Source organism: Pseudophryne corroboree, chromosome 4 (genome assembly GCF_028390025.1).
Source record: "Pseudophryne corroboree isolate aPseCor3 chromosome 4, aPseCor3.hap2, whole genome shotgun sequence".
NCBI classification, from domain to species: domain Eukaryota; kingdom Metazoa; phylum Chordata; class Amphibia; order Anura; family Myobatrachidae; genus Pseudophryne; species Pseudophryne corroboree.
Genome location: NC_086447.1, coordinates 858,045,958 through 858,071,739, shown reverse-complemented (window position 1 = coordinate 858,071,739; position 25,782 = coordinate 858,045,958). Strand labels below are relative to the sequence as shown.

The 25,782-nt window shown below is 44.7% G+C and overlaps 1 protein-coding gene across 4 annotated transcripts in view; it reads right to left on the bottom strand.

Annotated features, from left to right (window-relative positions):
- The window catches only part of LOC134910537 (follicle-stimulating hormone receptor-like), a 292,849-nt gene that overhangs the window by 206,564 nt on the left and 60,503 nt on the right, over nt 1-25,782 (bottom strand). For 3 of the 4 annotated variants that reach the window (XM_063918684.1, XM_063918683.1, XM_063918686.1), the window contains exon 2: nt 6,311-6,382. The exons of the other annotated variant lie outside the window; for it this stretch is intronic. In XM_063918684.1, the coding sequence (XP_063774754.1) occupies nt 6,311-6,382 (72 nt within the window). The remainder of the gene's footprint in view (nt 1-6,310; nt 6,383-25,782) is intronic. 4 annotated transcript variants of the gene reach the window in all.

The following is a 25,782-nucleotide window of genomic DNA, read 5'->3' as shown; positions in this document are numbered from 1 at the left end:
TAAAATTTGCAAATATGACCCATGAAATATAGAGTGCATCGTTTTCTTCCTCACATAAGTAATTTAATACAAAACTGAGTCTCCGACCAGCAGTATTTTATTTTAAGTTGTTACAAAGGGGATGTCTCAGTTAGAATGAAGGACTACATTGGGGTGTCCTTTTTCCATAGCAGGCATTCCCACATAATATTGGTGTGACATTATGCCTCCACTACTCAAGGAGGACAAACTGGCGCATTTTCAGCACAATTAAATATGTTCCATGTCAGAATATTTTGGGTGAATAAATTGTCCCCCCCTGTTCTAGGGAAAAAATTCCACAATTCAGTTTTAACCTTTCAGAGTGGGGTCACACCTCCCAACAAGTCAGAACAGCGGAACAGTCCCTTTATATCATGACTACCCTGCCGAAATCAGGACAATTAGGGGGTATGAGCGTAAGACGGATGCTGACAGTGTATGATGCTGCCCAGGCTTTGTTCCTATGCAATTTACAATGTGAGCGTTTGTTTACAGCACCATGAAATTATATTATGATGAAATTGCAGTGAGAACAAAACACCAATTAAAATTCTAAACTAAGCACTTTTCTGGTTATTGACCAGGGCTATTTTAAATCCTAATTTTCTAATTTAAAATACTTCAGTGTTGATGGGGAAAAATTACTTCATTCTTTGAAAATTAACTGAAGTGGTCTTCAACAAACCCCAGACACTTTAGTGGCTTCCAAACCCTGTGTTGTCTTGTACTGGGCCTTTGTGTCCACAGTGGATCTAGAACTGTATTACGTGCATGAGGAACGGAGAACCCTTTCTGCATCTCCTTCCTACTGAAACCAGGTTACTAGTAATGTGCTGGGGAAAATGCAGAGTTGCATATAAGTTGGTTTTGTGGTTATATCTTGTGTGTATTCGCACTGTGCAGGCTGTGGAGATGAGCAAACAGAAGGACACACAATGCGGGGTTGTACACAACTCTATATACTACAAATACCCGAGATTAGCTGTGGTAGCAATTATGGCAGATGTGAGTTCACTTCCGCATCAGTCCCATTATACATACCACCAATCTGTCCTTATTTGAATGGAACAGTCCCGATTTGAGCATTTGTTCCGTGATCAGGACGGTATCCGGACTATAGATCTACATTAAAAAGGTCTACAGTCAATAGGTCTACCACTAATATTAGACATGCAGTAGGTCAACAGGGTAAAACGGTCGACAAGGTCAAAAAGTCAACATGCAAAAGGTTGCCAGGGTCAAAAGGTCGATATGATCAAATGGTCAACATGAGACAATGGTCAACACACATATGGTAGACACAAGATTTTTAAATTTTATTTCTTTTTTTCTTCAACTTTTTCATACTTTACCTTCCACGTGGACTACGAATTGGAATAGTAACCTGTGCTCAGCGTAACGGTAGAGGAGTGAGGCACCTTGCCTGAAACGAGGGGACATGGTACACCAATGGGGCTTGTTTGTTGCAGAAAAGTGACAAAACACCCGCCCCCCCAAAAAAAAAAAAAACAACAACAATGGTGTCTACCTTTTTTGTGTCGACCATTTACATGTCGACCTTTTGACCCTGTTGACCTTTTAACCCTGTCAACCTTTCATTTTGTTTACATATTCTATACTGACCTTTTGACCCTGTTAACCTAATGCATGTCTACCATTAGTGGTAGACCTATTGACTGTAGACCTTTCTAGTGTAGATCTAATAATCCACACCCAACCAGGACAGTCATTGAAATTTGCAGGGTTTTTGGAGTTAAAAATGCAACTTGCATGCGTGCCTAGACCTGCCATGACTAAAGGTAGGTACACACTGATAGATATATCTGCAGATCAATTGATCTGCAGATATGCCTATGGACGGATCGGGCAGTGTGCTGTGCATACACAGTGCCCGATCCGTCAAGGAGTGACGTCATGAGCTGGGCCCGCCCATTTCAGCTGTCAATCACGGCCGGCCGCCGCAGCATGTGTACGGGCGGCCGGCTGGTCGCCCGTACACTCACAGCGATGCGCCAATATATCGGTAGATATCGTGGCCGTCGGCTGTGTTGCAGAGCCAATGCGATATGTCTGTGAACGACGGAGTTCACATACATATCGCCCATACACACTGGCTGACGGAGCCGCGATATATCGGCCATTCAATAGAACGGCCGATATATCGGTCAGTGTGTACCCACCTTTAGACATGCCCCAAATGTGCACAGCCAGGTCCCTGCCTCTGTCCTGAATTGCCAAATATTAAGAAACATGAAAAAGTATAACCCAGTGTGGAAGTAGAACTAACACTACTGTAAGTAGCTATGATGATGTGAGATAATCAGGAACCGCCTATACAAAGTCATATTTGGAGGAGACCTGATAAAATAAAGTAAAAGCAATGTCAAATTACAACTTCATTAATCACTTTAAACAAAAAAACATTTTTAACGAATGTAGAATCTGCAGCCCCAAGCCATGATCATCCATGAGCATAAGGCTCTAGACTGGTCATCAATAGAAAATATTCTGTATCATCACATTAGTGAATAGTTCCACGCAGAAAAAAGTAAATGCAGATATACACTCTATAGTGCTAAGCATTGCTAATCAGAATAATTAAATAAACTCTGCCAACTAGCATAGAGCAAAGTTGAGGTGCATTTTTGCATAATTTTCCCCCCAGAAATATATGGGCCTGCCAAATGCGACCTGGTGACCTCATCTGGTGGCTCCCTAACACTAATGTGCAAGTCCAGAGCACGGACCCCCTCAAGTCAGCACAGACCAACCGCCCCAAGGCATCACACTAGTAAGAGGTTAAAGTGTTAGTGTTACATAAATAAGAAGCAGAAGCTACAGTATGTGTTAGGAGTGTTACATTGGTGAGAAGTAATAATTAGAATGTTAAAAGGTGTTACATTGGTGGAAAAACAATTAGGTGCTAAAAAAAATAAAAAATGGTGCTAGATTAAGTATTACAATGTGATGCCCCAAAGAAGCCAGGCCACAGCAACCCAGGGGACCCCGCACCCCAAACTTATCCCTAAAACTGACAAATTGTTTACATTTGTTCAGGACTTACCATCATGGGGGGGTAATTCCAAGTTGATCGCAGCAGGAAGTTTGTTAGCAGTTGGGCAAAACCATGTGCACTGCAGGGGAGGCAGATATAACATGTGCAGAAAGAGTTAGATTTGGGTGGGTTATTTTATTTCTGTGCAGGGTAAATACTGGCTGCTTTATTTTTACACTGCAAATTAGATTGCAGATTGAACACACCCCACCCAAATCTAACTCTCTCTGCACAAGTTATATCTGTCCGCCTGCAGTGCGCATGGTTTTGCCCAATTGCTAACAAAATTCCTGCTGGGATCAACTTGGAATTACCCCCATAGTGCCTTTCCCAATATGCAGTCTGTAAATGCCAGAGAACCTTGCAAATTAAAATCACCCTTATGTAGGTGGGTGGGGTGTTAAAACAAGCTGAAGGCGTCTCCACCTTCAAGTGTACACATGTACACAATATGGTATATATGGGGTGGAACCTTGGACTGCGCACCCTAATTTCAAACATACTGTAATAAGATACACTATCATGCTGAGACTTGTAGTTCAACATAGAAACAAATGCAGATGCACACTCTATAGTACTAAGCACTGTAACATAGAGCAAAACTGAGGTGTTCAGCATAATTTTTGGCCAAAAATATGTGGGCCCAACAACTGCGACCAGCACTGGCATGTTAACAATCAGTGCAGTGTGTGTGGTGCACACTGACCCCGGGGGTCCGGGAGGGGCTCACACCGCACACCCTGCACCTATTCTTTAAATACTCACCTCTCTGGAGTCCCCCGCCAGCAGCAGCATCTGTAAGCTTATCTCTGGTCCGGTAATTTGTCCGGTAATGGCGCGGTGGCCATTTTTCCCGAGATTTGCGCATGCGCAGTAAGGAAATCTATGGGAAAATGGCTGCCGCGCGATTTTCCCTGAGCTCTGAGCATGTGCACTATACTCTGGGACAGCGTTAGGGTCCCCTATTAACCCTAGTGCCCAGAATCTACAGCGCTGCTGGCTAAAGAGGAGGAGGCACATACGGAGACTGCACATGGGCCTCCTCTCTAGAAGCACCCCTGGTGATGAGGCAACCTCATCTGGTGGATCCCTAAGGTTCAAGTCCAGAGAATGGGACCTCCCAATTCAGCACAAGCCAACCACCCCCAAAGCAACACACTTGAGAGGAATCTGGGGGTGTACTTTGAAGGAGAGTGGAGCCTAAGGCTGAGTCCCCAGGGCCACATGGCAGCTTAATAAACGCAGCGCTGCCGATCCCTGGGATGTCCAGCCAGCACATATATTACATACAGCATAACATGTATGTTTTTATGTGCTAAGTGGATTTGTTCAAGCTTGTGTGATATTAGATTTTCATTATAAGTATGGGATCTATTATACAAAATGCTTGGGAGTTTGAATTTTGCAGGCAGAGGGCTATTTAATAACATGGTGCACTATAACGGGGACACTCCCTGATGCCTGGAAAGGTAGGTAAGTCTCCTGGAGGTACTCCAAGTTCACCTACGTCCGCTCAGTTCCCAAGAGAATTGGGAACTGAGCGGAGGTAGGCAAACTTGGAGTACCTCCGAGAGACTTACCTACCTTTCCAGGCATCCAAGCAGCTAGATGAATCCTTTCTTTCTTCACACTGACCCAAGTATCTCCTCCATTAATACATTGCTTAGCAGTGCTCCTTGGAATGACTACAGGAATATCTGCTAGGTGATACCGTCCCTCTAAAATGACATCATGATTTTCCTGATTTTGAGAACTTTAATTTAAATGGATTTCCGTATAATGGGGGTAATTCTGAGTTGATCGCAGCAGTAACTTTGTTAGCAATTGGGCAAAACCATGTGCACTGCAGGGGAGGCAGATATAACATGTGCAGAGAGAGTTAGATTTGGCTGCTTTATTTTTACACTGCAATTTAGATTGCAGATTGAACACAAGCCAACCAAATCTAACTCTCTCTGCACATGTTATATCTGCCTCCCCTGCAGTGCACATGGGGGGTCATTCCGAGTTGTTCACTCGTTGCCGATTTTCGCTATACTGCGATTAGTCGCTTACTGCGCATGCGCAAGGTTCGCAGAGCGCATGCGCTTAGTTATTTTACACAAAAGTTAGGTATTTTACTCACGGCATAACGAAGCTTTTTCATCGCTGTGCTGATCGTAGTGTGATTGACAGGAAGTGGGTGTTTCTGGGCGGAAACTGGCCGTTTTATGGGAGTGTGCGGAAAAACGTAGGCGTTCGAGTTGCAAAACGCAGGAGTGGCTGGAGAAACGGGGGAGTGGTTGGGCAAACGCTGGGTGTGTTTGTGACGTCAAACCAGGAACGAAAAGGACTGAGCTGGTCGATATGGCTGAGTAAGTCTGGAGCTACTCAGAAACTGCTAAGAAATTTCTATTCGCAATTCTGCTAATCTTTCGTTCGCAATTCTGCTAAGCTAAGATACACTCCCAGAGGGCGGCGGCTTAGCGTGTGCAATGCTGCTAAAAGCAGCTAGCGAGCGAACAACTCGGAATCACCCCCATCGTTTTGCCCAATTGCTAACATATTTGCTTCTGCGATCAACTCAGAATTAGGCCCAATGCCTCTTTGTTAAATTAATCCCATGCCTCTTTGTTAAATTAATAGGAAAAGTACATACAATGTGCTTATTTACTGTTCATGGGCCCTCATTCCGAGTTGATCGGTCGCAAGGCGAATTTAGCAGAGTTACACACGCTAAGCCGCCGCCTACTGGGAGTGTATCTTAGCATCTTAAAATTGCGACCGATGTATTCGCAATATTGCGCTCACAAACTACTTAGCAGTTTTAGAGTAGCTCCAGACTTACTCTGCCTGTGCGATCAGTTCAGTGCTTGTCGTTCCTGGTTTGACGTCACAAACACACCCAGCGTTCGCCCAACCACTCCCCCGTTTCTCCGGCCACTCCTGCATTTTTTCCGGAAACGGTAGCGTTTTCAGCCACACTCCCATAAAACGGCCTGTTTCCGCCCAGTAACACCCATTTCCTGTCAATCACATTACGATCGCCGGAGCGATGAAAAAGCCGTGAGTAAAAATACTATCATCATAGCAAAGATACTTGGCGCAGTCGCAGTGCGAATATTGCGCATGCGCACTAAGCGGAATTTCACTGCGATGCGATGAAAAATACCGAGCGAACGACTCGGAATGAGGGCCATGGTTTTAAACACAGCACTTGGTTAGCTATGAGATTAGAAATAAATGACTACATACATGTTTGTAAGTTCATCAAATCCCGCGAAAGCTCCGTTTGGTATAACCAGAATTTTCGTATACACAATTCTCCTGTGTAATAAAAGAAAAAGAAAAAAAACAAAACAACATTGAGAAAAACAACAAAATAAACCATTTCAAATGAACCTTAAAGCATTGTGAGTGTATGCTTTATGTGACTATATTTGTTTTGTCGGCTCAGAGCAGAATAATTTAATGTGTCTGATTCAGAGGTGGCCGCAGTAGAATTCACAACTTTTCAAACGCAGATTATGTGCGAAAATATGCTAAGGAGGCAGCTGATGTTATTTGTACAGAGACGTCCACCATAGGTGTCTATGATCCACCACTTGCATACAAGGACGCACCATCGATCAAACATCGGACCCACCATTGGACATCAGAATGTTCATCGCAACTATGTCAGCAGATTCTTTTATGACAACAGTCACTGGCTGAGACACGCCCCCAAAACAGTTTTGACATGCCTGCTTGTTACTCGCCATCCTCATTACCTTCCACAAACGCTCACTGGCTGTCAATCAAACTGCGTCCAAATTCGCACTGCGACACCTGTTCCAAGACCATAATGATGAATGCACAGTGTGACTCTGACACATGTGCAATACAATATTCGCTTAACTGTGCAAATCATCTTGGCGAACACTCTGCATCCACCTCTGAATCAGAACCAATATTTCTAAAGAGTAATTAGAAAATAATAACCTTAAACTTCCCAGCCTTCCAGGGACCATTCAAAAACCCTTACATATTTTCCTCATTCCTCGTAGTACTCAAGGCTTAAAGTGGTCCTGGAGAGGTGGTGGAACTCATTTTCCTCACCACCTACCCCCCCCCCCCCCCCCCATTAAGTCGAGCCAGGGCCAGTGCTAGTGGTTTCGGCACCTCCCTGCAAACTATAAATTAGTGCCCTACTTCCCATACTTTATAAAGGGACATTGATCTCACAAAGAAGCAGTGTGATCACATAATAGTACCCCCAGTTCAAATTAGTAGTACAATCTTATTCACATTACACCGCATGTAGTGCCCCAGATTTATATTACACCACATAGTACTGCCCCTTATTCAGGTTACATCATGTGCCCTTTATTCACATTGCACTACACAACGGTACCCTTTATGCACGTTATGCCACACAGTAGTGTCCCTTATATACAACACCCACAGTAGTGCCTCTTATACACAATTCCCACAGTAGTAGTGCCCCTTACACATAATGCCCTAAATAGTAGTGCCCCTAACACATAATAACCACAGTAGTGTCGCTAATACACATAATGCCCACAGTTGTGCCCCTTATACACATCTCTGCCTCTGTCACTCCAGCATATCATGCCTGTGTCCCTCCAGCAGCTCCATGCCCTGTATCAGCAGCGGTGATAGCATGACACCACATACACCGTGCCGAAGAAAGAAACCACTAGGGCCTGAGGAAGGGATGATTGCTGTCCAACAGACACCACATGTGTGAAGTACCAGAAGGGATGGGCTGTAAATGGAGGAGGACCGTAGAGTCACCAGGACATGAGGAAGGGGGAGGCAGCTGCAGCTTATCAGTAACACTAGCACCATCTGCATCATCTATTGATGTAGGTGATAGGGCAGGTTTTTCTGTTGGAATTACTGTGCAGGGCAATGGAGGTGGTGAAACTAGTTCCCCCTACCATTACAGGTGGTGGAACTCAGTTCCACCTCGTTCCCCCTCACTTTAACCCATGGTATTGTTATTATTTTAAAAAGTTGTTTCTGTGCATTGTCCACAATTTTTACTTTCTGTCTTACATGATAGTCTTCAGTGCCGTAAATAGATATGTTGGTGCCCTGTGCCAATAAGAGAATCGGTGACCCCCCATATTAAAAAAAGGGACAGTGCACGCCAAAGGCGCTCAGCAAAATAAAGGGATGTGGCTTCATGGGGAAGGGGTGTTGCCTTAGAATAGTGCCAATTCACATTACATCGCACAGTAGTGTCCATTATTCACATTACAGGTAGTACCCCTACACACATTACACCAGGTAGAGCCCCTTATACACATTATGCCAGGTAGAGCCCCTTATACACATTAAGCCAGGTAGTACCCCTTATACACATTACGCCAGGTGGAGCCCCTTATACACATTATGCCAGTTAGAGCATCTATACACTATGCCAGGTAGAGCAACTATACATTATGCCAGGTAGAGAATGTATACATTCTGACAGTTAGAGCCCGTTACCCCCACCCCCCACCCCTCTTCCCTTTGGGTGTAGTGTTTGTGTGAGGAAAGAATGAGGGAGAGACTTACAATATTTCATGTGGCTGCTCACTGATTCAGCCATTAGTGACCTCTCACTATCGCGGTCACTCAAACGCTTTGGATCTTCACAGCATAGCACAGTGCACTATGGGTGGGTTGGGGGCGAACAAAGAAGGTTAAGTTGGTAGGGGCGGAGCATGAAGACAGACTGGAAGTTCTGCTGCTGCTCTGCCCGACGTCTGGCTACCTATGGTAGAAGTGGCTGGGTGCTGCAGCTACAGTAGCTAGCGGCAGATGGTAATAGTGCAGCGGCACTGCGGGTGTTGCTGGCGATTATGCGCCCACAGTGCATATGCGCTGTGAGCCAGGCACCGCTGGCACACACCTAGTTATGGCCCTGATTGTTTGTAAAGCCTATTAATTTAGAATTATGTCTGCAAATGTCTTCTCCTTATCAATCAAAAAGTCACCATCTGCAGGCAAACCACAGGGAAGACTATTCAATGAAGATTGTGGTGGTAGAAGCATACACAGGCATACAGTACCAAATAGAAAGCCAAAGCCACCAATGGTACAAATTAAGACAAAGGAACAGGCAGGGCAGGGGCAGGTAGTCATACAACAAGACACAAGAATGAATAGTGTGACAGGCCAGAGGAAAATCAGGGCCATCAATTGTTAGGCTCTGCCTCCAATGCTGGAGGAAGAGGAAGGGGGGGGGGGATATAGTCAAGTGAGGTGGGCTACATCTACATAAGATAGCTGTGGTGAGATGAGTGTGAACACACATCCCCGTGGGAAGGGAAGGGAGAAGTGGGGTTACAACTCCCAGCAAACCCACAGAGAGGCCTGTCTCATGTCCTTTAGGACCATTCCAGAAGTCAAACCCAAGCAGTATAAATGGGCAATAAAGAGTAAGAATTCTGGGCCAGAAACAAGAAAGGAGGATCCGGGAGGTGTTTCGGTCTCAGTGTGCTCTTGGGCCTATTCCAGTTCTCTTACTTCTGGTACAATATTTATCCAAGTCAGGTATGGACCTGACCCATTATTAGGTAAAATGAAAACAGTTTAAAAAATAACAGTCTGTTTTTGTTGACCCAAACTTCAAATTAGATTGCAATTGCTTGCAATGATGGGAAAAGTGCCTTCTGCAAAATTGCATTGTTGTTTTCCGACTATGGTGGTCATTCCGAGTTGATCGCTAGCTGCATTCGTTCGCTGTGCAGCGATGAGGCAAAAAAGGCACTTCTGCGCATGTGTATGTGGCGCAATGCGCACGCGTGACGTACTATTACAACGAACGATGTAGTTTCACACAAGGTCTAGCAAAGCTTTTCAGTCGCACTGCTGGCCGCAGAGTGATTGACATGAAGTGGGCGTTTCTGGGTTTCAACTGACCGTTTTCAGGGAGTGTTCGAAAAAATGCAGGCGTGCCAGGAAAAATGCAGGCATGGCTGGGCGAACGCAGGGCGTGTTTGTGACGTCAAAACAGGATCTGAACAGTCTGAAGTCATCGCAAGCGCTGAGTAGGTTTTGAGCTACTCTAAAACTGCACAAAAAAACTTTGTTGCCGCTCTGCGATCCTTTCGTTCGCACTTCTGCTAAGCTAAAATACACTCCCAGTGGGAGGCGGCATAGCGTTTGCATGGCTGCTAAAAACTGCTAGTGAGCGAACAACTCGGAATGACCATCTATAGGTGGTCATTCCAAGTTGTTCGCTCGTTGCCGATTTTTGCTATGCTGCGATTTGTTGCTAAATGCGCATGCGCATGGTACGCAGAGCGCATGCGCTAAGTTATTTTACACAAAACTTAGTAGATTTGCTGGTATTCGTGCGGCGCTTTTCAGTCGCACTGCTGATCGGTGAATGATTGACAGGAAAGCAGCGTTTCTGGGTGGTAACTGAGCGTTTTCCGGGAGTGTGCTAAAAAACGCAGGCGTGTCAGGGAAAAAAGCGGGAGTGTCTGTAGAAATGGGGGAGTGGCTGGCCGAACGCAGGGCGTGTTTGTGACGTCAAACCAGGAACTAAACGGACCGAGCTGATCGCAATCTAGGAGTAGGTCTGGAGCTACTCAGAAACTGCCAGAAAATATTTAGTAGCAGTTCTGCTACTCTTTCATTCGCTATTCTGCTATGCTAAGATACACTCCCAGAGGGCGGCGGCCTAGCGTTTGCAATGCTGCTAAAAGCAGCTAGCGAGCGAACAACTCGGAATGAGGGCCATAATCCAATTCCAAACAAAGCATAATAACTTATTCCCAATTTGCTAAAACAACAAGTTTCATTCACTCTGTTTTTGCTCCTGTATATAAAACTGGTCCTTTGGAAGGTTATTAGTACAGTCATATTATTATGACCTCTAGTATCATGTGCATTTTAGATATACATATACAGTATGATAAAAGGTGTGCAGCAGTAAGAATAATTCTGATGAAAATATTAGGAGTGGAAGCGAGCTATTTATAACCGCAGCTCATAGTATTGTTCTGCATTGGCACAGTTGGCACTCTAGTAGTTTGCAATTATATGAGGGGAAAAAATTGTGGAGGTGATACAGTACATTTAAAACCTTGCAGTCTCCTCTATGGGGTCAATGCATTTAGTATGGATCTCATTCAGTATGAGTAGCAGAATCTGCAACTCTTTCAAACTCATGCCGGGGGCCGCCCATCGCAGGGCAAGGCCGCCCAGCATGCTACCTGCCACCCACCAACTGTAACCACACTCTAGGTGCAATCGTGCCGCAATTAGGGGGTCATTCCGAGTTGTTGGCTCGCTAGCAACTTTTTGCAGCGCTACGATCAGGTTAAATCTTGGCAAAACTGCGCATGTGTATGCACCGCAATGCGCAGGCACGTCGTACGGGTACAAAGAGGATCGGTGCTGGGTGATGGATTTAACAAAGAATCCATTCGCACAGCCAACCGCAAGGTGATTGCCAGAAAGAGGGCATTTGTGGGTGTCAACTGACCGTTTTCTGGGAGTCAAAAGAAAGGAGGATGGGGGCTCCTATCACATTGGCGCCTATAAGCTGCCCTGAACTACGTCTCTTCCTTAAGTGTCACCACACTTTCAAAACAGACAATAGATACACAGAAGTTGGAAGGGATATGGCTCTTGGCGCTACTATAAAATATTCAACGTTTCTACAAATTGAGTGAGTGGGGTACGCCAATCTAAACGCAGAAGTACTGGTGATGGTTGAAAGTAAAAAAGATACCTTTATACATATAGCGTCACGTTGAGGAGTGTGAGTTGGGGTACGCCCACGTCACGTTTTATCACTGATCTGGAAATTTGTGCACAGTGAACAGAGAAAAAGAGATTGTATGATATATTGAGACTGTTCTACACATGTACTATTTTTTATTTTTCATATCCCCTATATCATTGAAAAACATCATTGGATGAATATTGGAAGAAGAAAGAAAAAAGAATACCCTGGAAATACTCTAAGAGGAACGTATTGTTGATATTATAACATATATGTATGCATGTAAAACGTTGAATATTTTATAGTAGCGCCAAGAGCCATATCCCTTCCGTTTTCTGGGAGTGTTTGGAAAAACGCAGGCGTGTCCAAGCTTTTGCAGGGCGGGTGTCTGATGTCAATTCTGGGACCAAAAAGACTTAAGTGTTCGCAGCGTCTGAGTAAGTCCAGAGCTACTCAGAAACTGCACAAAACTTTTTTGTGCCGTCGGCTGCAAAAGCGTTTCTACACTTGTAAAGCGAAAATACACTCCCCCATAGGCGGCGACTATCTGATCGCAGCGCTGCAAAAAGTTGCTAGCGAGCGATCAACTCGGAATGACCCCCTTAGTGCGTGGTCGCTGAAACTAGAGAAGGCTCCTGCTGGCGCAGCCTGATTGCATACCTCCCAACTTCTGTGTATACTAAGGAGGGACATCTGCACACGCCTGCCCAAAAAGGGTGCGTGGCCTATTGAAATGGGGGCGTGGATTCGTGGAGGGCCCGCGATCGTGAGCCACGCCCCCATTTTCATCACTGAGGGGTCATGCCCAGCGCTCTGTGAGCTGCTGGCATGCTCCCTTTCCTTCTGTCTCCACTGAATAGACGCATCTATTCTCCATTGCTCTGTTAAGCAGAGCAGCAAGTGCAGGAGCCTCCCAACTGCCCCCCCCCCCCCCCCACCGTGCAACAAAATTGGGACAGTTGGGAGGTATGCGATTGCGACGTCAGGAGTCCCGTTGCCATCTTTTTGTTCATTGCAGCTGCGTGTGATGTCGCACAGCCACACCGAAAACGCAGCTGACCCACCCCATTTTCCCCCCGCGCCACCTCCACAAGGGTCCGTCGCCACCACGCGAATGCCTCTACCTGTCAATCAGGCAGAGGCATTTGTAGTTAATGCGACCCAAGAGCATTAACTGTACGTGAACGCGCAGGAAGGGACCTGTGCGTGCACACTGCAGCCCAATCGCCAAAATTTCGGTTGCAACCTGAATAAGGCCCTATGCTATTGAATTGCAAATAGCATAATTTGGCCAATAAAATAAAGACATCAGTTTCCAGGTGAATTTCTCTAAAAAGCTCAATAATGGATTAAATGATGTGGGACAGGTATGTGGAGGTGTTGTATTGATGGGAGAGGGGTTTGAGCTTACAGATAAAAGATAAATGTGTTTATTCCAACTTTTTACTAATTTGTATAAAAACAGTGAAAAATTACTATACAGCCATTTTTCTGTGCCCCTGAATGCTGGAAAGACTTTAATTTAAAAAAATAAATAAAAACAAAAAAACACTTGCTGACTTTATCAGCCATTAATAAAAATTGCAGAAACCATCTATTTGACACCTTTTAAAGCTCTTCCATTGGTTTCCTTGTGGCCCCTAAGAGCCTTGTGCATGGTCCTGCAATCTCAGGTGCCACTTTATTTGGGGTCCACATTTTCCCCAAATTTTCATATACTGTACTTCTCCCAGGTTGCTTTTTGCAGAGAAGTCACACAACCTACTGCTAGTCCCGTGTATTGGTACTTCTATTTGGATCTTGCATCTTGCATTTCTCGGGTGCTGTACAGTATACATATGTCATGATTAGAGATGAGCGGGTTCGGTTCCTCAGGATCCGAACCCCCCCGAACTTCACCCATTTTACACGGTTCCGAGGCAGCCTCGGATCTTCCCGCCTTGCTCGGTTAACCAGAACGCGCCCGAACGTCATCATCCCGCTGTCGGATTCTCGCGAGATTCATATTCTATATAAGGAGCCGTGCGTCGCCGCCATTTTCACTCGTGCTTTGGAGATTGAACGGAGAGGACGTGGCAGCGTTCTCTCCCTGAAAAGCTCCGTAATCTGTGCTCAGTGTGCTGAAAATATCTGTGCTCAGTGTGCTACAAATAATCTGTGCTCAGTGTGCTGAAAATATCTACGTTCTCTGCCTGAAAACTAGAGATGAGCAGGTTCGGTTCCTCGGAATCCGAACCCCCCCGAACTTTACCCATTTTACACGGGTCCGAGGCAGGCTCGGATCCTCCTGCCTTGCTCGGTTAACCCGAGCGCACCCGAACGTCATCATTCCACTGTCGGATTCTCGTGAGATTCGTATTTTATATAAGGAGCAGCGCGTCGCCGCCATTTTCACTCGTGCATTGGAGATGATAGGGAGAGGACGTGTGCAGCGTCTCTCAGTTATGTTCAGTGTGCTGTAAATATCTGTGCTCAGTGTGTTGCAAATATCTGTGCTCAGTGTGCTTGCAAATATCTGTGCTCAGTGTGCTTATAAATGTCTACGTTCTCTGCCTGAAAAATGCTCCATATCTGTGCTGCATTGTAGTATATAGTAGGAGGACAGTGCATAATTTTGCTGACCACCAGTATATAATATATAGCAGTACGGTACAGTAGTCCACTGCTCTACCTACCTCTGTGTCGTCAAGTATACTATCCATCCATAACTGTGGTGCATTTAAGTTTTGCGCAGTAGTAGGAGGACAGTGCATAATTTTGCTGACCACCAGTATATAATATATAGCAGTACGGTACAGTAGTCCACTGCTCTACCTACCTCTGTGTCGACAAGTATACTATCCATCCATACCTGTGGTGCATTTTAGTTGTTGTGCGCAGTAGTAGGAGGACCGTGCAGAATTTTGCTGACCACCAGTATATAATATATAGCAGTATGGTACAGTAGGCCATTGCTATTGATATATTACTGGCATATAATTCCACACATTAAAAAATGTAGAACAAAAATGTGGAGGGTAAAATAGGGAAAGATCAAGATCCACTTCCACCTCGTGCTGAAGCTGCTGCCACTAGTCATGGCCGAGACGATGAAATGCCATCAACGTCGTCTGCCAAGGCCGATGCCCAATGTCATAGTAGAGAGCATGTAAAATCCAAAAAACAAAAGTTCAGTAAAATGACCCAAAAATCAAAATTAAAAGCGTCTGATGAGAAGTGTAAACTTGCCAATATGCCATTTATGACACGGAGTGGCAAGGAACGGCTGAGGCCCTGGCCTATGTTCATGGCTAGTGGTTCAGATTCACATGAGGATGGAAGCACTCATCCTCTCGTTAGAAAACTGCAGTGCCACTCCTAGATGGGCCAGGTGTTTGTGTCGGCCACTTGGGTCGCTTAGCTTAGCCACACAGCTACCTCATTGCACCTCTTTTATTTCTTTGCATCATGTGCTGTTTGGGGACTATTTTTTAAATCTGCCATCCTGTCTGACACTGCAGTGCCACTCCTAGATGGGCCAGGTGTTTGTGTCGGCCACTTGGGTCGCTTAGCTTAGTCACACAGCTACCTCATTGCACCTCTTTTTTTCTTTGCATCATGTGCTGTTTGGGGACTATTTTTTAAATCTGCCATCCTGTCTGACACTGCAGTGCCACTCCTAGATGGGCCAGGTGTTTGTGTCGGCCACTTGGGTCGCTTAGCTTAGTCACACAGAGACCTTGGTGCACCTCTTTTTTTCTTTACATCATGCGCTGTTTGGGGACTATTTTTTAAATCCGCCATCCTGTCTGACACTGCAGTGCCACTCCTAGATGGGCCAGGTGTTTGTGTCGGCCACTTGGGTCGCTTAGCTTAGTCACACAGCTACCTCATTGCATCTCTTTTTTTCTTTGCATCATGTGCTGTTTGGGGACTATTTTTTAAAGTGCCATCCTGTCTGACACTGCAGTGCCACTCCTAGATAGGCCAGGTGTTTGTGTCGGCCACTTGGGTCGCTTAGCTTAGCCACACAGCTACCTCATTGCACCTCTTTTTTTCTTTGCATCATGTGCTGTTTGGGGACTATTTTTTAAAACTGCCATCCTGTCTGACACTGCAGTGCCACTCCTAGATGGGCCAGATGTTTGTGTCGGCCACTTGGGTCGCTTAGCTTAGTCATTCAGCGACCTCGGTGCAAATTTTAGGACTAAAAATAATATTGTGAGGTGTGAGGTGTTCAGAATAGACTGGAAATGAGTGGAAATTATGGTTATTGAGGTTAATAATACTATGGGATCAAAATTACCCCCAAATTCTATGATTTAAGCTGTTTTTGAGGGTTTTTTGTAAAAAAACACCCGAATCCAAAACACACCCGAATCCAACAAAAAATTTTCAGGGAGGTTTTGCCAAAACGCGTCCGAATCCAAAACACGGCCGCGGAACCGAATCCAAAACCAAAACACAAAACCCGAAAAATGTCCGGTGCGCATCACGAGTGAAAACACTCCATATCTGTGTTCAGTGTGCTGCAAATATCTGATCAGTGTGCTGCATTGTGGCGACTGGGGACCACCAGTATATAATATATACTTTTCTATAGCTTCTGTACTGCTTGTCAGGACACATGTGTCACAGTTACACTGCTCTGTACTGATATATACAGTAATATATATACTTTTCTATAGCTTCTATACTGCTTGTCAGGACACATGTGTCACAGTTACACTGCTCTGTACTGATATATACAGTAATATATATACTTTTCTATAGCTTCTATACTGCTTGTCAGGACACATGTGTCACAGTTACACTGCTCTGTACTGATATATACAGTAATATATATACTTTTCTATAGCTTCTATACTGCTTGTCAGGACACACAAGGGTCACAGTTACACAGCTCTTTACTGATATATATATATACAATAATATATATACTTTTCTATAGCTTCTACACTGCTTGTCAGGACACATGGGTCACAGTTACACCGCTCTGTACTGATATACAGTAATAATATATATACTTTTTTATAGCTTCTACACTGTTTGTCAGGACACATGGGTCACAGTTACACTGCTCTGTACTGATATACAGTAATATTATATATACTTTTCTATAGCTTCTATACTGCTTGTCAGGACACATGGGTCAGTTACACCGCTCTGTACTGATATATACAATAATATATATACTTTTCTATAGCTTCTATACTGCTTGTCAGGACACCTGGTCACAGTTACACCGCTCTGTACTGATATATTCAATAATATATATACTTTTCTATAGCTTCTATACTGCTTGTCAGGACACACATGGGTCACAGTTACACAGCTCTGTACTGATATATATACAATAATATATATACTTTTCTATAGCTTCTATACTGCTTGTCAGGACACACATGGGTCACAGTTACACAGCTCTGTACTGATATATATACAATAATATATATACTTTTCTATAGCTTCTATACTGCTTGTCAGGACACATGGGTCACAGTTACACCGCTCTGTCTGTACTGATATATACAATAATATATATACTTTTCTTATTTTCTATAGCTTCTATACTGCTTGTCAGGACACATGTGTCACAGTTACACCGCTCTGTACTGATATACAGTAATATTATATATACTTTTCTATAGCTTCTATACTGCTTGTCAGGACACATGGGTCAGTTACACCGCTCTGTACTGATATATACAATAATATATATACTTTTCTATAGCTTCTATACTGCTTGTCAGGACACACATGAGTCACAGTTACACAGCTCTGTACTGATATATATACAATAATATATATACTTTTCTATAGCTTCTATACTGCTTGTCAGGACACATGGGTCAGTTACACCGCTCTGTACTGATATATACAATAATATATATACTTTTCTATAGCTTCTATACTGCTTGTCAGGACACACATGAGTCACAGTTACACAGCTCTGTACTGATATATATACAATAATATATATACTTTTCTATAGCATCTATACTGCTTGTCAGGACACACATGGGTCACAGTTACACCGCTCTACTGATATACACTAATATTATATATACTTTTCTATAGCTTCTATACTGCTTGTCAGGACACATGTGTCACAGTTACACCGCTCTGTACTGATATATACAATAATATATATACTTTTCTATAGCTTCTATACTGCTTGTCAGGACACATGTGTCACAGTTACACCGCTCTGTACTGATATATACAATAATATATATACTTTTCTATAGCTTCTATACTGCTTGTCAGGACACATGGGTCACAGTTACACCGCTTTGTACTGATGTACAGTAATATTATATATACTTTTCTATAGCTTCTATACTGCTTGTCAGGACACATGGGTCACAGTTACACCGCTCTGTCTGTACTGATATATACAATAATATATATACTTTTCTATAGCTTCTATACTGCTTGTCAGGACACATGTGTCACAGTTACACCGCTCTACTGATATACAGTAATATTATATATACTTTTTTATAGCTTCTATACTGCTTGTCAGGACACGTGTCACAGTTACACCGCTCTGTACTGATATATACAATAATATATATACTTTTCTATAGCTTCTATACTGCTTGTCAGGACACATGGGTCACAGTTACACCGCTCTGTACTGATATACAGTAATATTATATATACATTTCTATAGCTTCTATACTGCTTGTCAGGACACATGTGTCACAGTTACACCACTCTGTACTGATATACAGTAATATTATATATACTTTTCTATAGCTTCTATACTGCTTGTCAGGACACACGTGTCACAGTTACACCGCTCTGTCTGTACTGATATATATAATAATATATATACTTTTCTATAGCTTCTAGTGCAGCATTTTGGTGACTAACAGTATATAGTTGTACAGTAGGCCATTGCTGTATCTTGCAGCTCTGTGTCACTGCAAGTATCCATCCATTCCATTTTCTTCCAGTGATTTGGACCAATAATACCATTGATTAGAACGAATAATTCCAGTGATTTTGTCATTTTCTTCCAGTGATTTGGACCAATAATACCATTGATTAGAACGAATAATTCCAGTAATTTTGTCATTTTCTTCCAGTGATTTGGACCAGTAATACCATTGATTAGAACGAATAATTCCTGTGATTTTGTCATTTTCTTCCAGTGATTTGGACCAATAATACCATTGATTAGAACAAATAATTCCTGTGATTTTGTCATTTTCTTCCAGTGATTTGGACCAATAATACCATTGATTAGAACGAATAATTCCAGTGATTTTGTCATTTTCTTCCAGTGATTTGGACCAATAATACCATTGATTAGAACGAATAATTCCAGTGATTTTGTCATTTTCTTCCAGTGATTTGGACCAATAATACCATTGATTAGAACGAATAATTCCTGTGATTTTGTCATTTTCTTCCAGTGATTTGGACCAATAATACCATTGATTAGAATGAATAATTCCAGTGATTTTGTTATTTTCTTCCAGTGATTTGGACCAGTAAAACCATTGATTAGAACGAATAATTCCTGTGATTTTGTCATTTTCTTCCAATGATTTGGACCAATAATACCATTGATTAGAACGAATAATTCCTGTGATATTGAGATGTTTGTGTCACTTAGCTTAGCCGTACAGCGACCACAGTGCACCTCTTTTTCTCTTTTCTTTGCATCATGTGCTGTTTGGGGCCAATTTTTTAAAGTGCCATCCTGTCTGACACTGCAGTGCCACTCCTAGATGGGCCAGGTATTTGTGCCGCCCACTTGGGTCGCTTTGCTTAGTCATCCAGCGACCTCGGTGCAAATTTTAGGACTAAAAATAGTATTGTGAGGTGTGAGGTGTTCAGAATAGACTGGAAATGAGTGGAAATTGTGGTTATTGAGGTTAATAAAACTATGGGATCAAAATTACCCCCAAATTCTATGATTTAAGCTGTTTTTGAGGGGTTTTTGAAAAAAAACACCCGAATCCAAAACACACCCGAATCCGACAAAAAAATTTCAGGGAAGTTTTGCCAAAACGCGTCCGAATCCAAAACACGGCCGTGGAACCGAATCCAAAACCAAAACACAAAACCCAAAAAATGTCCGGTGCACATCTCTAGTCATGATACAAGCTCGCTTTCGCAAACTGGGTCCTATTTTTATATATATATGTACATATATTTATGGGATGCATTCAAGATGCTGGCTATTGGGATCCCGGCAGTTGGAATAGCGATGCCAGAATCCCGACACCGTCAAAATACCGACAGTAGAATCCCGACAGGGTATGGAGACTGACGCTGGAATCCGGCATCCCGAACGTAAGAGTTTAGTGGGTGTGTTATGGCTGCGGGGAGATAGTTTAGGTGCCTCTTGGGGGGGTTAGGGTTAGGCTGCAAGGAGAAGGGGGGGGTTAGACTGGAGCCGGTGAACGGGAGCCGGCAGCGCTGAGGAACTACACTGGGAAAACTGCGAGCACCGCTGAGGATGTGCTCCCTCACCGGCTGGAGGACCCAGTCCCAGAAAGACACTGCAGAGAAGAGGACCCCTTTGAGAGAAAGGGCTGCCTGCATCAGCACTGAGGAGGGAAGACGACAGGACACATAGAGAGGCCGCAGACAACACCAGGCTGATCGGAACCGGCGGAGAAAGAAGAGGACAGACGCATAGGAAAGGTGGCCAAAGCCAAGGACAGCTCATCGCAGTCAGAACCCCAAGCAAATTCCGTGGAGCAGCTGGCTGCAACAACAGAGAAGAACCCCTGCCAGATGACAGCGCTGGCCGGATTGAGCAGTAAAGACCCCTGCAGGACCAGAGACGACCCTGGCGGTGTGAGGACTTCTCCTAACATACGGATAGGGGCACCTTGGACAAAGAGCGCAGCCCGGTGCGGTGCATAGCATCCCAGGCACGCTGCAGAGCGGAGTCCAGAAGGAGTTGTGAGGTGGCTGAAGAGCACCAGCAAGGGGGTGAGACACTGGCTATTACCTTAAGCCCCTTCCGCTGCTTACTCTGCCCCTTTGGCGGTCTGCTGTGCACTCTGCATGTTGGAGACAAAGTAAAGTAAGGGGTAGGCTCCCCTTTTGCCCCAGTGCCCACATTGTTTAAAAGTTATGAAAGGGGGTGCCCTATTCTGATGTTCTATTGGTCACAGAGTTGTTTAGGAGGTGGCCTCCCATTGTGGAACTTATTAAAAAGATCACTGATTGCATAGACTGCTAAGCTAAACCTGGTACACTACAAGTACTACAACGGCCTGCATGTGTTGAACTGTGTTTTATTTAAAGCTCATTTATTTGCATAGACCATGTTATATGATGGATTGCTTAAATTGTAATTGCCTAAGTGTTTGATACTGTTTCAAATTGTAACACTGTATCTTCCTTGGAATTGAACTCTAAAGAAAGGACTGCTTGTATAAATGTATCTTGTTTGCCCCTTTTTTGCCATCTTCACCCAGTGGCTTTTTAGAGGAGCAGTTTGAACCCTTGTCGTTTCTGTCATTTGCAGGGCCGCCAGCCAATCGGCGACTGCTACCATGGGAACAGGCCGCTGATTGGCTGTGGGTGGGCTGCCTGTCAATTAACAGCAGCTTGGCTATTGATTGACAGCGAGAACACTCACAGCCAGTCAGTGGCCTGTTCCCATGGTAGCAGTCACTGATTGGCTGCTGGCCCTGCAAGTGACAGAAAACACGAGGGTTCCAGCATTTGCAGAGAGGAGTTATATGTGTATACATATAAACAGTAGCTCCTTTGTGTCCGGCTGGTTCAGGACTTTTTTTTTTTTTTTTTTTATATTTAATGCCCCTGGATGTTACTGGAGAAGAAGACCAATATTCTCCAAGGAGTAGGCGAGCATGGATTCCCCCCCCCCCCCCCCATCTGTAGACTGAAAAGGTGAGTATATGTGAGTGTGAGCGTACAGTATGTAATAAACTTGTACTATCTACAGTGTGTTTTTTTATATTTCTTTTACTGGGGGACTATAGGTACCAGATACTTCTTCAAGTATCAGCATGTGGGGGAGGCTTGTTGGGAACTGTATTCCTCCTGTAAAAGAGCTTTATTCTGACTTTAACTGAATACTATCAACTCAGCACCGACCCCCAGTGATGCCAGGGATAACCCCATACTTCCATCCAGGGCTTGGGTGTCCTGGAGAGGGGGGACCCCTTTACTAGAGGGGTCCCAACTTTCACAGGAATCCCTGACCTGGGCTGACTAGTTAGTTGGGAGAATGCTTTGGCCGGCAGACCCCGTCAAGTGTGTCCCCTGGCTGTGGCATTAGTGTAGCCCGGTGCTGGTTCTAAAAATATGGGGACCCCTATGTAATTTTTCCCCCTCATATTTTTAGAACCAGGGCCAGCTCTAAGAGCCTGGTGTGGGTTTAATAAAAACAGGGGAACCTTACGCATTTTTCCCCCTGCATTTTTTTAAACAAGGCCGACTCGAAGGGCACCGAGTTAGTTATGCGTGTGGGGGAGGGGCAAAAAAGCAAACAAATGTTAATTAGGAAGAGGTAAGTATTGACCAGTTATTTTCACTATTTTTTTTTTCAATAAAGCTACATTGCCTTCCTTTAAGGCACGTACATATAAAATGTCCATAATAGCACACCTTCAAGAGAGAAAGATGTAGCCAGGCTCATCCTGTATATGTATATTGTATATATTTGCTACCGCACATGGGAAGAGAGCTGATTGAATCTTGCATTGTAAAGTGTCTTTACTGTAGCAAAGTTGTATGATAAATAGCCAATTCATCAATTTTATCATTAAAGCACGGAAGTGCTTACTGCTGCTTGTTTTTAATCAATTTTCCATTTAAGCCCTTTATCTTGGCATCTCCAGCAAGGAGAGCAGAACTATTGCTGTTATTACACTCTATATATACTGTATTATTTCAGCTGTTATCTCTGTTCTTCATTATCTTTACTATTAGTGTATATCTTACTAGGGCTATTTCCATGTATTAGGCTGTACTTGTATTTTTGTTTCTGCATTTGATGTAATCTACATTAGCAGAATTTGCAATCCTTGTGAGCCAATTAGGGCAAAGCAAACCCCTTTATTTTGGATTAAAATACAAATAGACGACCAGTCATACTGTACCATGGAAGAAAACTGAGATGGAAACCAGCTGACACCAGTGACGTGCGGTGAGGTAAATGGCTGGGGAGGCACTGGCGTCTCCAGTACATCCCCAGCAGCACAAGAATACAATCCTCAACTCACTTTTTAGGAACAGCAGATACATTACGGTATATGGGGGGTCGGCTGGTACTGCAGTCATTGTGTATATACTGTGATTACAGGACAGACCCCAAAGTACCCAGACAGCAGCCAGAGCCGGCTCCAGGCCTACTAGAACCCTGAGTGAGATCATTTGAAGTGCCCCCTCTCCCCAATGTGCGCGCCTTCACTCCTATAATAGTGGGCATGGCCTCGCAACTATATATTATGAAATCAACTTATAAATATATATACTGTATTATCAGCCCCCCTACACACACACAATTGGCATTATTACACATAATGCCCACAGCAGTTCTCCTTACACGTAACGCCCCCAGTATAGTGCCAGATAAACGTAATGCCCCCAGTATAGTACCAGACAAATGTTATGCTCCCAGAATAGTGCCAGTTACACGTAATGCCACCAGTATAGTGCCAGTTACATGCAGTGCCCCCAGTATAGTGCCAGTTACACGTAGCACCCCCTGTAGTGCCAGTTACACGTAGTGACCCCTGTAGTGCCAGTTACACGTAATGCATCCCGTAGTGCCAGTTACACGTAGTGCCAAATACACGTAGTGCCAATTACACGTAGTGCCCCCTGTAGTTCCATTTACATGTAGTGACCCCCCTGTAGTGGCAGTAACAAGTAATGCATCCTGTAGTGCCAGTTATATGTATTGCCCCCCTGTAGTGCCAGTTACATGTAATGCATCCTGTAGTGCCAGTTACACGTAGTGCCAATTATGTGTAGTGCCAGTTACACGTAGTGCCCCCTGTCTCGGATGTGGGGATAAGTGCCCCCCCCTGGCGGGAGAATGCAGCAGGCATGGTGCTGCTGCTCAGAGCCGGCCCTAGACAATTTGATTCACTAGGCAAGATTTTTGTTGTTGCCTCATAGCAGATAATCCCATCCCTCCTCCCAGCATGCTGTGCACGGCCAGAGAGTTAGTCACAGCAGCTCACCGTCGACTTGAAGAGTGGTGATTGATCTCATCACCTTTCATTTGAACTGATGACACCACTACTATGGGTCCCATCAGAGTTTCCCAAACTCCACCATTACAGTCCAGGTTTTCAGGATATCCATGCTTGAGGCCAGATAGTTAAGTCAGATCGACTGAGTTACTAACCAAGTCACCTGTGCTCAAGCATGGCTATCCTTAAAACCTGGACTGAATGGCGGAGTATGCGAAACTCAGGCCTACATTCAAAAAGCTACATCCAAATAAAAATACATTGAAAATGACAGACCCATACATAATATTAAGAGAGCCAGATCCACATGAAAATACACTGAAAATACCAGATCCACTGAAAATATATGAACAAAAAAACAGATCCATATAAAACTACATTAAAAAAACAAAAAAAACAGATCTACATAAAAATACAGTTCAAAGTATAAAAGGTTGTGTGGTAACAGGCTGGGGGACAGAGGTTGTGGGCTGACGGACTGTGACCAGTGGGTAGATGTGTGGGGTGACAAGCTGTGAGCGGGTGACATATTGTGTGAGGTGATAGCATGTGAACAGGGGTAGAGGGTGTGGGGTGACAAGCTGTGACTGTGAGGTTTTGGGGTGATGAGCTGTGGCCGGGGGAAAAAGGTGAATACATTATTGATTACGGGTGATGAGCTGTGATTGGGGACAATGGGTGTGGGTGACGGTTTGTGACCAGGGGACACAGGAATTTGTGGATGCTGACTGGGAGCCAGGGACAGGGGGTATGAGTCGAGAGAGGAGGAGGGGGGGGGGGAGAATACAATAAAAAATCCAATTTAGCCCCTTTCACAGGTCCATTGCTGTTAGCGTATATGTTACAGATAAAAACATACATGGGTGGTCTTCAGTATGCCTGCTGTTGGGGTCCCGGCGCTCAGTATACTGGCGCCGGAATCCCGACACATGGCATACCGACAATTATTCTCCCTCTTGCGGGTCCCATCATGCCCGCAGTGTGGCGAGTGCAGCGAGACTGCAAGGGGCTCATTTGCGCTTGCCCCGCTGTCAGCATGCCGGCGACAGTATGCTGGGAGCCCAACTGCCGGCAAACCATACTACACCTGCATGCATATAGAAGAGCGAAAGGCCAACATACAGTACTGTATAATATGGGGCGAGGGGTTTTACAGGGTGACAGACACACAAAGGTGGTGGGAACAGTGTGTCAAACATGGGGGGGGGGGGGCACACATACAGGGGTACGGGGGTATAGGCGGTCACACACCTGGCTGAGGAGGTACAGGGGGTCACACACACACAAAGTTACCAGGTTACTCACCGTGCTGTGTCTAATCAACTTCGGGATGAGCTGCACTGCTGCAGGGTGTGATTGAGGGAGGCCCGCGGACCCAGGTACAGCTCAGAGGAAGTCCGCGGAAGGAGGATCCACGTTGGATGTGGTGGCTGGCTGACTGCACAGTCAGACTCCGCAAAGGTTGCTGCATCTAGGCATGTGCCGTGCAGAAGTGCAGCAGCCCTCCCCAGGATCAGCAGCCATATTTGTTCATGGCAGTCAGCCCAGTTAGTGTTAGTGGCAGCCAGCCCTCCCCCAACCCTACTCTGGCATGGCAGGCAGGTATTGCCAGCTGTACACCCCTCTGCTGCCGGCTCAGGTCAGCTTAATGAGCTGCCCTGCCGGCAGCCTCCCTAACAGAGCAGCATGTTTGAAATTTGCCTCTCCGGCGCTCCCTCCCACTGGAGGCTCAGCTCAGCTGTGTGAGCTGTCCTGCCGGCTGCTGCCCGATCTCAATGGAGATGGGCAGCACAAATGCAGCGGTCACCGGC